This window comes from Anser cygnoides, chromosome 2, assembly GCF_040182565.1.
Source record: "Anser cygnoides isolate HZ-2024a breed goose chromosome 2, Taihu_goose_T2T_genome, whole genome shotgun sequence".
Taxonomy (NCBI): Eukaryota; Metazoa; Chordata; class Aves; order Anseriformes; family Anatidae; genus Anser; species Anser cygnoides.
This window is the reverse complement of record NC_089874.1, coordinates 119,108,137-119,124,014: the sequence shown is the minus strand read 5'-3', so window position 1 is coordinate 119,124,014 and position 15,878 is coordinate 119,108,137. Positions and strand designations below refer to the sequence as shown.

Below are 15,878 nucleotides of genomic sequence, written 5' to 3'. Positions count from 1 at the left end.
GGGAGTGATAGGACAAGAAGTAATGGATTTAAACTAAAGAAAGGGGAGATTTAGATTAGATGTTAGGAGGAAATTCTTCACTCAGAGGGTGGTGAGGCACTGACACAGGTTGCCCACAGAAGCTGTGGATGCCCCATCCCTGGAGGTGCTCAAGGCCAGGCTGGATGGGGCCCTGGGCAACCTGGTCTGGTGGGAGGTGTCCCTGCCCATGGCAGGGGGTTGGGACTGGGGGATCTTCAAGGTCCCTTCTCACTCAAACCATTTAATGAATCTACGAGATCTTATATAATCCCCAACATTAAAATATTTATAAATCATATATAATTCATAGATTAGTAATTCTCACAAAATATGGATCTTCAGCACATAAGACACGGCCTCTGCACAAGTCAGGGAAAAAGTAGTCATTACCAATGCACGAAATTGTGTTAGAACAATTCTGAGGTGATTAGCTGGTGCTCTTTTGGAAAACACAGATGCTGAAAAATAAACATTAATGGTTGATCTTTATTCAGAGCACCACAGTCCCCAAGAAAAAGGGCAACTGGGCATCCTTCACAGGTAACAGAGCAGAGAAACACTCAGAGTAAAATCTTCCGGGATCAGGTCTTGCCAGATCTTTGTTCTTTATCACCTTAAGTAAAAGGTGATGCATGAGAAATTTCATCCTTTAACGAGATACAAAGGAAAGCAAAGCATGACCATGTCATTTTTTTCATAGACTTTTTCCCCACGTCCAATAATTCTGGAGTGAACCAAAATTAGCTAACAGCTGCTCACCACAAGACGAGACTAAACTTGCCTTCCTCATTACCCTCTGTCAAGTAGCTTTACAAGTCAGAGGCAGCTAGCTGATAAGAAAGACGCTGCACAGTGACTTAAGATGGAACACAAACTGAAATGGGACTGTAGTTTTACACCTGACACAAAAACAAGAGTTTTACCCTCATACAGAAACAATACATCAAGTCTTTCTACGTAGTTAATTGAATAGAAGAAATTTTCAAATTAGATCTACTGGTATATTAGGGAAAAAAACAGCTATGAAGTTATTCATTTCCCAGTAGAAACCAATCACGCTCTTACCATGGGTAAATACTACAATAAAGATATTTGGCAGCAATCCTAAACCTCTAGAACCTCTTGGTATTTGGCATATTTTGAAGTGGGGTAAAATAAATTTCATGGTCTTTTGATTATCCACACACTCCATTAGGTTCCAGAGATTTAGTAAATACCACAAAAATGATGATATATCAACATTTGGCTCTTTTTCCTTTCCCCACCATGAACTAGGCCACAAAATTAAGAGGCCTTTTTGAAGAATACTCATACAGCAAATGATCTCCTATAGCGAACACTTCTTTTGTGTTCTCTCTTGGAATCCTCTCAAACAGCTCGCCTGCAATGTTTCCTAGGAAAATAGCATATCTGAAGTAAAGCAAAACAAAGAATGCAAATGACACAGTGATCGCCGGGGCTTTAACCTCCTGCATACACCAAATTCCCAGAAGAAAGTTTACTGGTAAGGCTGACCACCCATGGAAATTCCCACAGCGTGGCACTCCGACCAGGAAAGAGAAACCTGAAAAGGGATCCTGAGATTCCCAATTTACCCCCAAATTTTGTAGTAGCATAGCTTATTCTGGTTAAGGTTAAAATCTGTTGATTTCAGTATTGTTGCATTGAAATGAACCCGCTCCTGGGCACCATTTACTATTACTGAAGCGTCTCATAGCATTCACCCAACTTTCCATCTACAGTGGAGTAAATCATGCCGGTATAACAGAAGAGGGACTTTTATGGCTTGCATAAATCCCAGTCTGTTTTCCCAGGTTTACATGGACTGGACGTTCTCTTCTAACACTGCTGTCCAAGACTTGTGCTACTTTAAATCAATTCTTCAAGAACCTGAAAAAATATTCGATTAACCCATGGTGAACTCTGAGCGATGGATGCTAAATCGCTGCTCCCATCCACATGAGACAGCCGAACGCCAGGTCACACGTGTCAACACGGCAGCACGCTGTACCACGGGACGTCCAGCTCCACTTGGTTGCTTCCACCCTCTGCCTGCAACCAGAAGATGTCCTCCGAAAGGCAGCAGGACCCTGCTATTTGACTGCTTTGGTGGGGAAGCTGCAGACGGCTCTCAGCCTGCAGGCAGAGCTTCCCTCCAGCCGCGCTGAGGAAGCCTCTCTGCCTAGATAAATGGAAATAACCCCGCCAGGCTGCCCGCTGCCCGGGGAGCAGGGAGCGGCTCGCAGCCCGGCCTCTGGTGCCCTCTGCCGGCACCCGGTGGGTGTCGCTCGGCCACCCTCGTGGAGCCAAGGCCGGCCCCGCACCCGGCGGCACCTTCCCCTGCTGCCTGCGCTGACCCACGCCTCTCTCCTCTCATCAGGCGCCGCTGAGAAAGGTCAGGCTGGAAGCCGGCCGCTACCCTCACCCAGAGGGTGGAAGAGCACAGCCAGAGCCTTCCTCAGCCTTCCCCCAGCCCAGCGATGTCAGCCCCTTCGGCCTGCCCTCGCAACACCCTGCGTGCCGGCCCCAGCCAGCCCGCTCTGCTGGCCTCCCCTCACGTCCCGCCGGGAGAGGTTACGTGTTGACTTCGCCTAGGATGGTGTCAAACCTCAAGTCTTCTAGTACAAGTCGTTTCTTTATAACAAATTAAATAAAGGTTAAAAACTTCTGCCATTTATTCTATAATTGATACAGCACGGCTTCCTTACGAATTAACAGCTGTGTTTTCTAAAGTTAAAAAACAAAACGGTACACCTCTCTAACGGAAATACTACCGGACCTTAGCTGACAGGATTCAATATTTGTTTCTGCCCCTTCCCTGAGCTCTCCAATCCTCATCACTGAAAAAGCAAGTCCTGTATTAGCCCCTTGCCACATCTCAGCTCTGACAATATGCTCTATTCACAATACTTGCATCTTATACAGCCAAGGTATCCAAGTACTCCAAAGAAATAGGTAGTTGTCTTACCCACATTACAGGAAATCTGGACATTAACTTTCTAAAGGCAGCGCCCCTTAGACAGGGGCTATAAAGAATCCAGATCAAATTTCTGGTAAGAAACCTACCCACTTGGTCACCTTTTTTGTGTGCACACTGAAATGCAATAAATTCCATTTAACTGTAATAAACTTCTTTAACTCAGAGAGTGACTGAACACTAGAACAGGTTGCTCAGAGAGACTGTAGAGCCTCCATCTTTGGGAGATGCTTGAAACCCAGCCAGACAACCCTGAGCAACCTGCTCTATTATCAGACCCAGCTTTGAGAAGAAGGCTTGAACTGGACGATCTCCAGAGGTGCCTTCCCGCTTCAGTAATCCTGTGACTCAGTGGCCACACTACCAATTTCTAGGTGTGGGACATTGTTGGTACAGCAGTCAGAGAAAATACCTTGACATTCTTGTGAATGTCACTATACACTACATAGCTATAGTAGAATCTTTATTTATTTTTAAAAAAACAAACATTTTCTTACCTTATAGAGCTCATCATTCTCCTCTTTGACAGAGGGAGAATTAAGATTTGTGCAGGAGTCTGAGTCCGATATCTCCACTGAACTGTCATCTTTTTCTGATCCATCAAATTTATCTGTAGAATCACTATCTTTCTCCCAGTCAATGAACTCTGGTTCATCTAAAGAAAATTTGCAAAAATATTTTTTCTTATTCATCCATATATTATTCATGAATACAAATTTAAACAAAGTAAAATATTAATCATCCCTAACTTGGAAAAAATGCAATGCTATTTTGTTGTATATGTTCAACCGGTCTTTATACTGAACTATTTTGTGATCCTACACCTCATACTAAAACCTGAACCCTACTAGCAAACAGAAGCTTCCATGAAGATAAAAAAAAAATCCAAAAATTTTCCAGAGTACTGACCCATAAGGAGGCAATATTTTTAACTTCTTAGGTAAGTAGTTAGTTTAGTTATTATTAATTTTCCTCAGTTTTAGTTATGTGGGGTTTTTTGGTGGTAGTGGTAGTTTGTGTTTGTTGTTGTTCAGTTGCATTAGATTTCCCAAGTTTACTTGTTTGGAATTAACTGTTTTAAGCAAACACGTCAGACCGTGACCTTGAAGAGCTAAAAAGCCAGTGTAAGTGAACATCTGCTACGAGTAGTAACCCCCAGAGCAGAAATGAAAAAGCTGGTTGAAATGGTAACCTCCTAAAACACCATGGCTAAATACAAAACCTGCAAACCAAACCTCTAAGCACATCACACAGAAGATTGTTTAGGATAAATTAATAGAAACAAACAAAAGAAAACCTTGGTGTCCCTGTCTGTATAATGTCTCAAAATAAAAATTAAAATATGCATGATATATTTGTTGTTAGTAAACCGGGCATTATTAGGGGTGCAAGGGACAAGTGAAAGACAATGCTATTAATGGCAGGTTTGAAAGATTCCTGGTGACCATTAGATTACAGTCTGGAAAATGAATGAGTCTTTCCATTCAAAAAGAAGGAAAAAAGTTACTAGGAATTAGAACAGATGACCATCAGATATATCAATGACGGCATAAAATCCACGACAGAAATAAGGATGAAAGAAGTAGGGAGACTGAGTATTTTAAACCAAAGGAATGTGCATAGCCAGAGCTACACACACAAAAGTCAGTCAGTCAATCCCTTTGCTCATCTCCGTGGTCTGTGAACACTTTGCCAGATAACCAGGATCTGAAGTTTGTCCGTAACGCTGAAGATCTAGCTGAAGGAGTCACAATGAAAATACTTCTTAACAAGTTCTAATGCAATATCTTAATTTACACAATAGATCACACAAGTAAAGATTTTTGTCTTCAGCTGCACTTTTAATCCATTTCTCCTCATCAACCCCTGCTCTGTGAAACAGAAAGTAGGCCCTAGGAACAAAAGTCATGGTTGCTTGCACAATACAGCTAACAGAGAAAACAAGGAATACTGTGTACTGAAATGAAAACTCATGCCACAAAAAATGATGCTATCTGCAGCTGCAAAGCCTACCACAGCTATTCAGTAAATGCAGACAGCAATATCACTAGAAGAACAGAAAGGGCAGAGGAAGATATTTACAAGCCAGTATGGATATCACAGCACAGAAAAAGAAATGGAACAAACTATAAAATATTGAAAAAAAGCTGACATGCTTTACTCCGGGTATAAACTGTTCAGTCATGCTCCTTCACTCTAAAGTTTAATTTTTTTTTAATACATAATTTATAGTAAGAGGTTATGCTATACTCAGATGAAATTGATGAAAAACCCTCCAAATGATCTAATCCCATTTTGGTTAAATCATGTCATTTTGCCAGAATGACCTCAAGGTATTTTCATTACAGCACTTGAAGTTGTCAGAAGGTTCCTTGACAAATCTGCTTGTGTTTGAACTTACCTTCATCACTTCTGTCCTCTAACAATAAATCATGTCTCCTTTGTGACTTCTCTATTTTCTCACTGAGACTTTTTTTGCTGTGTAACCTTGGAATCAATGTTTTATTTTCATTATCTGAAAAATCACTGCCACTAGAGGTCCATATTATGCCTTCGGCCTCCTTAGAGCTTTCAGCAGCAGATCCTATTAAAGAGAATTGCAAAGTTTTAGATTGTTACAGAAATGTAATATTGTTAAATTTAAAATCCTTAAAAATTAAGCTATATTCTTCTTGAATTGGAAAAAAAATTATCAGTTCTGTCACCAAGTATCAGCAACCAATACTAGAGCTTACATTTGTTTCCTATACGTACATGCGTTAATTTCATTTTGATTCTCCAGGATAAATGCTACCACTTTCTTTTGTGCGAAGAGGCTATCAATCAGTCCTTCAGCACAGTGAGAACAAGTAATGATTGTCTCTGTGTCCTCTACACACAGACCTAATCCTCCCACATATGGTCTTTTAAAACTGTAAATGGTTTAAATAAAGACTGTCCTCATATTCTGGGTATGGATTTCTCTCACTTTATACAATGAATAACAAATGAATAAAAGTATGCCATCAGTAGAGATAACTTGCCAGTTTTGTCCTGAGAGAAAAAAAAAGTTTCAGGAATAACAAAAAATAGCTATTCAATTTAAATTTCTTATTTCAAAAACACAAGATACCTTGCTTTCATTATTAAAAACTGTGGAGAAAAGAGAAAAGGATTAATGCTTAGTAGCTGAGCATTCAGAATTAGTAATCATAATAAAGCAGCAGTTTCTACTTCTACCACAGCTTTTTAGGCAGATGAGAATTTAGACAATTATTGGGGATTTGAAACTAGACAGGGGGTGCAAAAAAGAATCATCTGCATCTCCTCCTGCAACATGAACACACGGAGGTTCTTTTCGAAAGTCTGGAAAAGCATGATTTTGAACCCCAAAAGGTAGACAAAAGGTTCCCAGTATTTTAACCCTAAGAGGCAGCTCTACTGCTGCTGGAGCAAGTAGAAGCAAAGACTGAAGAAGACACTGCCCTCTCTTTCCTTTCTTCTGGACTCAAAAAGTGAAAGAATTGGAGACAAGTCAATAAGTCCTCCTCCTCCTCTTTATTATGCCTAGAGTTCTTTTTTTCCAATCACAATATTGAACAGATACAGGTATATGTAGAAAACTCTCAACGTGTCAACAAAATTCTGTTTTACCATCTATTGCTTATACTTACAAAATACATACTTTTTTCATACCTGCTTGTCTGTCTCTAAGCAGAAGAGGATTATTTCACCCTCTATCTAGACAGCTATGGGTTGTTTTTCATTCCATTCTCTTAAAAATGTGAAGAACTTAAATATCCTGTCCCTGCTAGAACCCACACTATATACAGCACTAGTGATACTCCCCAATCTGTTCAAGTGCAACAGCTAAAGTTCCTGTACTTTTGCAGAACTGGCACTCTAGGTAAAGAGAAGAGTCCAATCACAACAGCATCAAGATTGTCTCTCTTACCAAAATTAGGTTCTAATTACAATAACAGAAGAAGAAAATAAACGGTATTTTAAGCCAACTTCTACTTTTACAAAGGGCAAAAAAAGTCAAAATCTTTCACAATGCTAAACATGAAATAGCTGTAACATACATACCTGCTGCATTTTCAGCAGTTGCTAACAGTGGTCCAAGTTGCTTCTTGGTCTTGGATTTATTATCAGTAGGTCTTACTGACTAGAGAGAGAGATTTAATCACCAAGAAATATATTAAGGACAATTTTAACACGTAATATACTCAGAACTGTTGTTATACACCCACCACAACTTAACAGAACAACTTCAGACTTTTTTTTTGTATCCTACTACACTGCAATACCTTGAGAACACTAAAATAAAAGCTCAATTTTCATTGTTTTGGAAAATATAAACTTACTGTGAGTACAACAGGAATTACTTCTAACCTTGCAAAGAATAAAAGCCACTGTTTTCAGAACTAAAATGTCAAAAGTGGGCAGGAAGCATAATAAAGCACGTGCCCTACTCAAGGGTTACAGAAAGAAGCATTCAGTGGTCCTGTCTCTGATTTTATTAAATCCCACAAGCTACGCAACACTGACTGCTCAGTACCAGAAAAACAAATCAGTTGAAGATTACTTTCAGTACACAGCACTTTCTCACTCATAGCTGGCTGAACATCTCAATTCATGACCAAGAAGACCAAACACAGAAAAAAAAAAGCTTAATTTGATTTATCATTCAAAGCAGAATTTGCAAGGTCATCAAAAAGCAGAATTTCCTACAGTGAATTCATTGTTGCAAATATACTCCTTAGATCTAACAAAAATTCTTTCAATGCAAGCTATTGTCTTTTTTTTTTTTTTTAAATAAGATGCAGTTCCCCATCCCAAATGGGAAGGACACAAGAGTAATTTAAGTGTAATATTGAACTTATCCAATTCATAAGCACTATCTAGAACATAACACGTTAACATATGCTCTGAGAACTCACTAAGAAGTGTAGACAATGCTCTTAAGTAGCCTCGCTTTCCATTTTGTCTACCTTGGCAGCTGTCACAATATGCTATTAACTGGGAAACAACACAAAGAAGGGTGACATAATTCAATTAAGTACAGAAACTGCTTTAACTGTCAGTTTGTATCTCTTTTTTACACTGTTAAGTACACCAGCATTTTACCTCCAGCACAGAAGTGCTCTGAAAGCCATCCCCACACCTAAGCCATGCGCTGGAAATCGAAGTAGAAGCCACTGATGTCCTGACGTTTGATTTTTTCAGCTGTAGGGGTGTCTTGTCTGGGAAGGACACACATTCTGCATTCCAAAATCGCTTCCGCTATAAGGAAAAACAAACCCATTAAAAACCCTGTGTATATGTAATGCTTTTAAAGTGAAGTTTACTTAATCTAAACATCCTGTTTCTGAATACTTGCAAACAAATTCAATTTTTAAGTAAGATGGAAAAAGTCTTGAACATCTGCAACCATTTTTATGCAACACCGTGCAATAAGGATAACCCTAATGTCATGGTAAATTCACCCTCTGAGAAGTAAGCTACTTTCTGTTATTTATGTTATACTTCCAGTACCTGTTAGCTGCCCAATGAAGCTGACAATTTTATCCTAACAGGAGAAGCTCAGTAAAATACATTTTAGCTAAATAATTCCTTCAAACTCACTTTTAGTCTGACTGAATTCTGTACTACACAGGGAATCAAAGTAGATAATCAATATCCACCTGTCCATTAAAAAAAATAGCAAGCAAAGACGACGCCAAGGGCCCCTCACAGAACTCTTCCAGCTTTACCAATTATGCTTCTTTTCATAACTGTTTCTCAAAAAGGTAGACCAAGTGTCACATTTTCCTTATATGCAATGCTGGAACTCATCTGGACTACCAGGCAAGTTATGAAAACAGGGTCCTGATTAGCATCCAGAGCTAATTTGATGCAATAGATTTTGATATTTGAGAACAGCTTAAGCTGTTGTCTGTAAGATGCTATACCAGTTTACACATATAAATCAAACTGGAGCACAATAAAGATCTCAGGGCACCCTGCTACTGAAATTTTAGAATGAGAAAATTTTAGAAAATTTTCACTGTATCTTCCTGAATGGGTCTTTCTTCTATTGATATACTTTCTCTCGAGCCATTAAAGTTCCTACCTATATTTAGAAGTTACTTCAAAGTTACGTTAATCAGCACATACATTTTCAGCCAGACTGGTCAATCAGGACTGTAACATACACTTAGAACAAACAGGTGGAAAAAAGTCTCGGGCAGCTTTCATCTGCTTCGGGACTGATTATGTGTATTTGTTTCCTCTAGATCTTCTGAGTGCTGACAAGAACGGAACAGGTACATTCCAAAAGCATACAGTGCACAGCATCTTGGTTTACCCCTCCAGTCAGCTGGTCCCGTTGTGCAGCACAAAGACTCAAGCAGAACAAATAGGGTTTGTAATTTCCTCTGCTGGCAGCTGACCTTGCTAAGAACCCTTTCTAAAATTGCTGGCGGTATTTACACAGCAAAGCACCTACTACAAGAGGTCATCACCACCAGAGCCAAAGCGTCTCCATATAACAGATACATCCTGGGACCAGCACGGTTTAGCATCTTTGTCATTGACACGGCAGTGGGATCGAGTGCACCCTCAGCAAGTTTGCTGATGACACCAAGCTGCGTGGTGCAGTCGACGTGCTGGAGGGCAGGATGCCATCCAGAGGGACCTGGACAGGCTGGAGACGTGGGCCTGTGCGAACCTCATGAGGTTCAACAAGGCCAAGTGCAAGGTCCTGCACCTGGGCTGGGGCAATCCCAAGCACAAATACAGGCTAGGCAGAGAATGGATTGAGAGCAGCCCTAAGGAGAAGAACCTGGGGGTAATGAGAAGCTCAGCGTGAGCCAGCAATGTGTGCCTGCAGCCCAGAAAGCCAACCATATCCTGGGCTGCATCTAAAGAGGCATGACCAGCAGGTTGATGGAGGTGATTCTGCCCCTTCACTCTGCTCTCCTGAGAGCCCACCTGAAGTACAGCTTTCAACTCCAGGGCCCCCAGCACAAGAAGGATGTGGACCTACTAGAGCAAGTCCAGAGGAGGGCCACAAGGACAATTAGAGGGTTGGAGCACCTCTCCTATGAAGACAGGTTGAGAGAGCTGGGGTTGCTCAGCCTGGAGAAGAGAAGGCCCTGGGGAGACATCATAGCGGTCTTCCAGTACCTGAAGGGCGCCTACAGGAAAGCTGGGGAGGGACTCTTGGTCAGGGAGGGGAGTGATAGGACAAGAAGTAATGAATTTAAACTAAAGAAAGGGGAGATTTAGATTAGATGTTAGGAGGAAATTCTTCACTCAGAGGGTGGTGAGGCACTGGCACAGGCTGCCCAGAGAAGCTGTGGATGCCCCATCCCTGGAGGTGCTCAAGGTCAGGCTGGATGGGGCTTTGGGCAACCTGGTCTGGTGGGAGGTGTCCCTGCCCATGGCAGGGGGTTGGGACTGGGGGATCCTCAGGGTCCCTTCTGACCCAAACCATTCTGTGAATCTGTTTTTTGTTGTTGTTTTGTTGTTGTTTTGTTTTTTAACAGCAAGTAGTACAACCTTGAATCTGATCCACTACTAAATGAGGAACCAAGAGCACAATTATAAGGATATGATGTCAAAAAAGGAGACTACAGCAGTTTAAACAAGAACGTTTAACGTTATTACATAAAGTACTGAAATCTTACTAAAGTACTAAAATTCCTCCCAGTGACCATGTTGCCTGACCCTCCATGTCCAGAACACTTAGACTTCGACACCCTACTATCTATCCTCTGGGTATTACTTCTGCCTCTGCCCAGAAAAAGACATTTTTTTTTAAAAATACAAATATTAAGAAATGACGCATGTCAAGGCCCATTTTTTGGTTCTGTGTCAAATCATAGCATGGTCTCAGTCCAGTCAGCTACACTGGCTTCATCTCCATATCCCCCAACTGGATGATTTCTGCCAGGTTAAGATTTAAGAGCACAGGCAATGGTGCATTAATGCTCAAACTCATGCCGTGGTTATGTTGGTTTATTAGTAAGAGAGATCGCCAAAGGGCCTGACTCTTCAAGTTTCATTTGGGATTACTTCCAAAAATATCAGTAATGCTATCGGGCACATATACAGTGATGTGCTACTTATAATCCCACTACAGATTACATAGGAATACCTAGCCATTAATTTAGGCGCAGATTAAAACCCTTTATCACCTGGTAAAAAAGCAGAAGGATATATATATACATATATATTATTTTTTTTTTTAAGTAATTACACTGAAGTGATTTGCATTCTTTGAAAAGGGAGATTCCAGCCAGCTTCTCTGTTAATTTTTTGCTTTGTTCGTTCAGCTTCTTTTTTTCCACCCTGGCAAGCATTGGAAGATTTGCTTATGTATACACTTCCACAACTTCTAAAAGACTTTGCAAGATACATTTCACAGACCAGAATTTGCAGTACATTGGAGACTAAAATGTGGTTCATCTAAGCATGCTTCTTAACCAGGACACTCCGGTTTTGAAGAATGTGCATCTGTGCCAGTAACACCACTATGAGCTGCTCACGGGTTTACAATACGCTACTTTTGATGGTCAATTAAAAGCAGAAGCAGTTACAAACAAATGAAAAAGCCACACAAATGCATGCACAGAGTTACATAAAACAGGCTTCGTAATGAATTTCTATTGTTGGGAAGCCTTATAAACACAGAACTAGAGAATGACTCTGTTCTGTAAAGTTCCTCATCCATGTTATCCCTTAAAAATAAATCATTAAATCCCTTTTCACAGAAAATTCCTCTATTCTCTATACTATGAATACCAAAAGAAGCAAAAAAAAAGAGCATGGCCTAAGAGGCACGGCAGCTGAGGTAGGGCTAGCATTATGTCAGCTGACAACTGTCAAGGTTTGGAAAGGCATCGCCATCTAAAACCAGGAAGGATAAAAGCCACACGTTAACTCCCTCTCCCTAGGGAAGAGAAGTCAGGGTGCATACAGAAAGGGCATGCTTCCAGTTGACTCTTAATAAACGAGTTATTTAATCCTCCACTTCTCTAGCCTGGATACAGATGGGCTGTGCAGATTTTCTGAGCAGCGCTACGGGGACATCTCAATGCAGAGGGTCTCACGACAAACCAGAAACAACTGGAGTCTGGCCCCGTGCTGCTTGCACCTTTCCCCCCCATCATTTCACCTGCACTTGGCCCTCAAGCTCTGTGCAGACGTAGCAACCAGTGACTAAACGAGAAGAAAGCTTATTTGGGAAGAAGCATCAGTTATCTGCAGCTGGCACAGCAGCTGAAGAAAGGATATGGGGACCAGTGGGACCACTCCAGCAGCTACTCGGCACTGTCAGCTTGACTACAATCTGAAGAGATGTCAGCGCTGCCAACAGCTCTGGGTAATTGATAGAAGCATTTGCCATTAAAAAGCTGTCATATGAACACCACACAGCAGGAGAAGGTGACATGCACATAGATGCAAAGTTACGGGAACAAGAGCGAGCTGGGAACAGCCCCACGTGGCCTCCGCCTGGCTCGGGGCATTTGGGCATTGTGGGACCGTGCCCGTGGCCAGAAGGCACCGTCACCCTCAGCTCTGCCAGCCTCGTCCCTGCGGATCTGTGGTGCCTCACACCTCGGTGCAGGGATCTGCCGTCCCAGGGTCTCTGCCACAGGAACACATCAGCTGCCACGCAGAAATGGAAAGTTTTAGAGGGTTTTCGCTTCCGCCCCAGCCTGCTTCAAGGCAACTACGAAAGCAGTATTTCAAGAAACTTGCTTCTCTCAATAATAAATATTTATAACAAAGCTAATCCAAAGGACATGCTGTACCTCGAGAAGCGCAGCACCAACAGTGAGTTCTCTTAATCTTGAGTAACAAGGTTAATCACAATCTTCTTCCTCTGGCATAAAGATGGGACACAAAACTTATCTTGTGTAATTTATTAAAGCTATGCATGGGAAGTCTAAACCCAAGATATTGGTATAAAAAAATAGAGCACTGAATGGGGCTCAGAAGAGCTAGATCATGTAGATCTGGTGTATCTCACATATCAGGATGCATTACAGAACAGAGTCACACAGATTCTTGTGGATTGCATAGAGTGTCTGGAGACAAAGTATGTACTCTTTAATTTTAACTTCAAAAAAAGGTGAGGCTAGGATGGCTACTTTGTGCAGACATTGTCTGTTGGTCTCTGTTCATGAAAGCATTGTATTTTGTCTCTGGAACAATTTCTTCTATCTCTGGAGCAATTCCTTCCAACTACTGAAAAAATAAATTACTGTTGTAAATATATTACTGTCAGTGGAATTGGGATCAAGCCCTCCATGCCAAAGGCACCAAAAGCAATCCTTCCCCCATTACTCCTGTAGCTATTCCCAGTAAGATAAAGGGTCAGTCAGCCTATGTGTGCAGTGAGGATAAGGGAGACACTCAATGAAAATTCAATGAACTGATAATGAGTATACAGCAGACTGTTAAAAGTATAGAGCAGAAGGCTGGTGCTGATTTTTAAAGAGATGTTGCTATCCAGAACATCTCTACTCAACTACATCTATAAATTATAACTTTTGCCAAATATTTGTTAAACAGAAGCACCCTAGAAGCTGTTTCTGGGAGCATATTTTCAAAGACTTCTCACTGCACAGCCCTTTTCATGACAGACAATCCCACTTTCCTGGTGCTGTGCCATAAAACACCGAAGAAACCCCCAGGAAAGCATTACCAAATATATCATCTACCTCACATGCAAGTAGCGTTTCTTTGACACTTTACCTTCCCTAACACATTAAAAGCAGCGTTAAGCTGGAGGACAACAACTAAATAAATATTTTGCTATGTGAACTCCTCCTGCTAGTGACATGCAAATCCAGAAATTAGTCATATCACTTAAACATCACTAAAAGCATTCAAACACAATTATCACATTATTCCCTAACACAGAACAGAACAAAAAGCGCTGACAATTTCAGCTTTACTTTCCTGAGACTTTTTGTGCTTTGTAATTTAAAAACCAACACTTCTGAAGGGAACAATCACAGCGAAGTACACAGAGATATCAACCACTGACCAACAGCCATCCTCATCTTTCACCTTTGCCCTAATCGCCTTCACAAAGAAGCGCTCAGAAATTAAAAGAAAGGAGTCTTGGCCTTTAAAAGCCCAATTTTAAGACAGCTTGAAACTGAGTTTGGCAACAAGAATCTCACTTTCAGCAAAACTCAGCACTCATGTCACTGACCTCCTGACAGCGTAGCTACTGTTTTCAGTGCCTGGATGGAAAACGAAGTTTTCATTAGTTTGAAATATTGAAACATTTTGGCACTTTAAGCCTCCAAGTAAAGATATAAATAAAGGCTGCATTTTTTCTAGTTAAGATTTTTTTATTCCTATGAAAAACGGCATGCATGTTTTCCAAAATCAGCTTGCAAGAATACAAATGACCTCAACTTAGAAGGGATCTCGTTAAGCTGTAGTAATTCATAAAAAAACGCTGAACCGTATGACCACGGTCACAGTGACCTGGCATACCTCCTTCCACACTGTCAGCATGCACTTAAAAGCAAAACCAGAAAAAAGATTTTTTTTCAAAATACTCTTCTTACTGACGTTGATGTGCGGTACTAATATTTTTGAAAGCTTTAACCCCCTTCTTCATGTCTATGATTTTTACTACTGTTAACGAGAGGCTATTGCTATTGACTGATACATATGTAAAGGCGCACATACACCCCTACACAATTGTACTATTTGAATATCAGATTTCTTTTTAAAACTATACATGGTTATGCAACAATATGAATGACGTGCTTAAATTGAAGGAAAAAGCCCTCATGGTATTGCAATACACTTTTTGTTCATAATTGGTGCCAAGCTGTTGTTAAAGACAGAAATCCACGCTCTATAAAAATGATTGGAAGTGAAGCATTTTAGAAAAGCTTTCACCAAATCATCCAAAATATAGCTAAAATGTATTATGGCTGCATCCTAAATATGTCGGGTTAGCTTGCTTTTTAAAACGGTTTAATGTAGTTGTCAGCAAACGGAGAAGACCGCTGCCTTCCCATTTGACCTGTAGGATTTCTGATGACCTAGGAATGTTGTGTACAAAAATTATTATTATTATCCAAAGCTGTCATCACGTTGCAACACAGCCTCGTTCAGCCCCGCCAGTTACGCGTAGCTTTTCCACTATTCGGTAACTTTAAAAAGTTTAGAAGGATATACATGTGGTGTCACAGCATCACCGGGTGACTTACAATAGTTTATTTTAAACTTTTGACATTTCTCCTCCAGAAACAGAGCCAAAGCGCGGCTCCGTTAGACCCACACGGCGGGGGACACCCCAGCCGCCTCAGGCCCCGCAGGCGCCGCCCGAGCTCCCCGCTGCAGCACCCGCCGGCGGTGCCCGCGGCCGGCACCCCGCGGCCGGCGGGGCCGGGGCTGAGCCCCGGCGGTTGCGGCCGTTAATGCCGTTAGCCCCCCGCCCCCCCCGCCGCGCGCACGCAGGTACCTTCCTACTGGGCATCGCCCCCGCCCGGGCGGCCACGTCCGCGGTCACGTGGCGGGGGAGCCCGAGGGGAGGGGCGCCGAGGAAACCCCCTCAGCGCGGCCCGGCCCGGCCCTTTCCAGCTTTGGCGCCGCGGGAGCCGCCGCTTTTGATTGGACGGGCGCGGCGGAGCGCTGGTGACGTCATGGGGAGGGGGGTGCGGAAGGAGGAGTAGGAAGGTGCTGCGCGCATGCGCTGTGCGGCGGATGAAGCTACGGGGAAGGGAAGGGAAGGGAAGGGAAGGGAAGGGAAGGGGAGGGGAGGGGAGGGAAGGGGAGGGGAGGGAAGGGAGGGGGAAGGGAAGGGAAGGGAAGGGAAGGGAAGGGAAGGGAAGGGAAGGGAAGGGAAGGGAAGGGAAGGGAAGGGAAGGGAAGGGAA

At 42.1% G+C, this 15,878-nt stretch overlaps 1 protein-coding gene across 4 annotated transcripts in view; it reads right to left on the bottom strand.

Moving 5' to 3' along the window:
- Positions 1 to 15,630, bottom strand: part of SPIDR (scaffold protein involved in DNA repair) — a 203,068-nt gene extending 187,438 nt beyond the window's left edge. For 2 of the 4 annotated variants that reach the window (XR_010829669.1, XM_066992949.1), the window contains exons 1-5: positions 15,465 to 15,629; positions 8,108 to 8,263; positions 7,067 to 7,145; positions 5,400 to 5,582; positions 3,496 to 3,653 (exon numbers count right to left, since the gene is read on the bottom strand). Coding sequence is in view for 3 of the 4 variants with exons in the window: in XM_066992949.1 (XP_066849050.1) it covers positions 3,496 to 3,653; positions 5,400 to 5,582; positions 7,067 to 7,145; positions 8,108 to 8,263; positions 15,465 to 15,479 (591 nt within the window). In the remaining variant the exon portion in view is untranslated. Of the gene's footprint in view, positions 1 to 3,495; positions 3,654 to 5,399; positions 5,583 to 7,066; positions 7,146 to 8,107; positions 8,264 to 15,464 lie in introns of all 4 variants that reach the window. The other 2 variants (XM_066992950.1, XM_066992951.1) reach the window with 1 other exon arrangement.
- Positions 15,631 to 15,878: the final 248 nt, after the last annotated feature.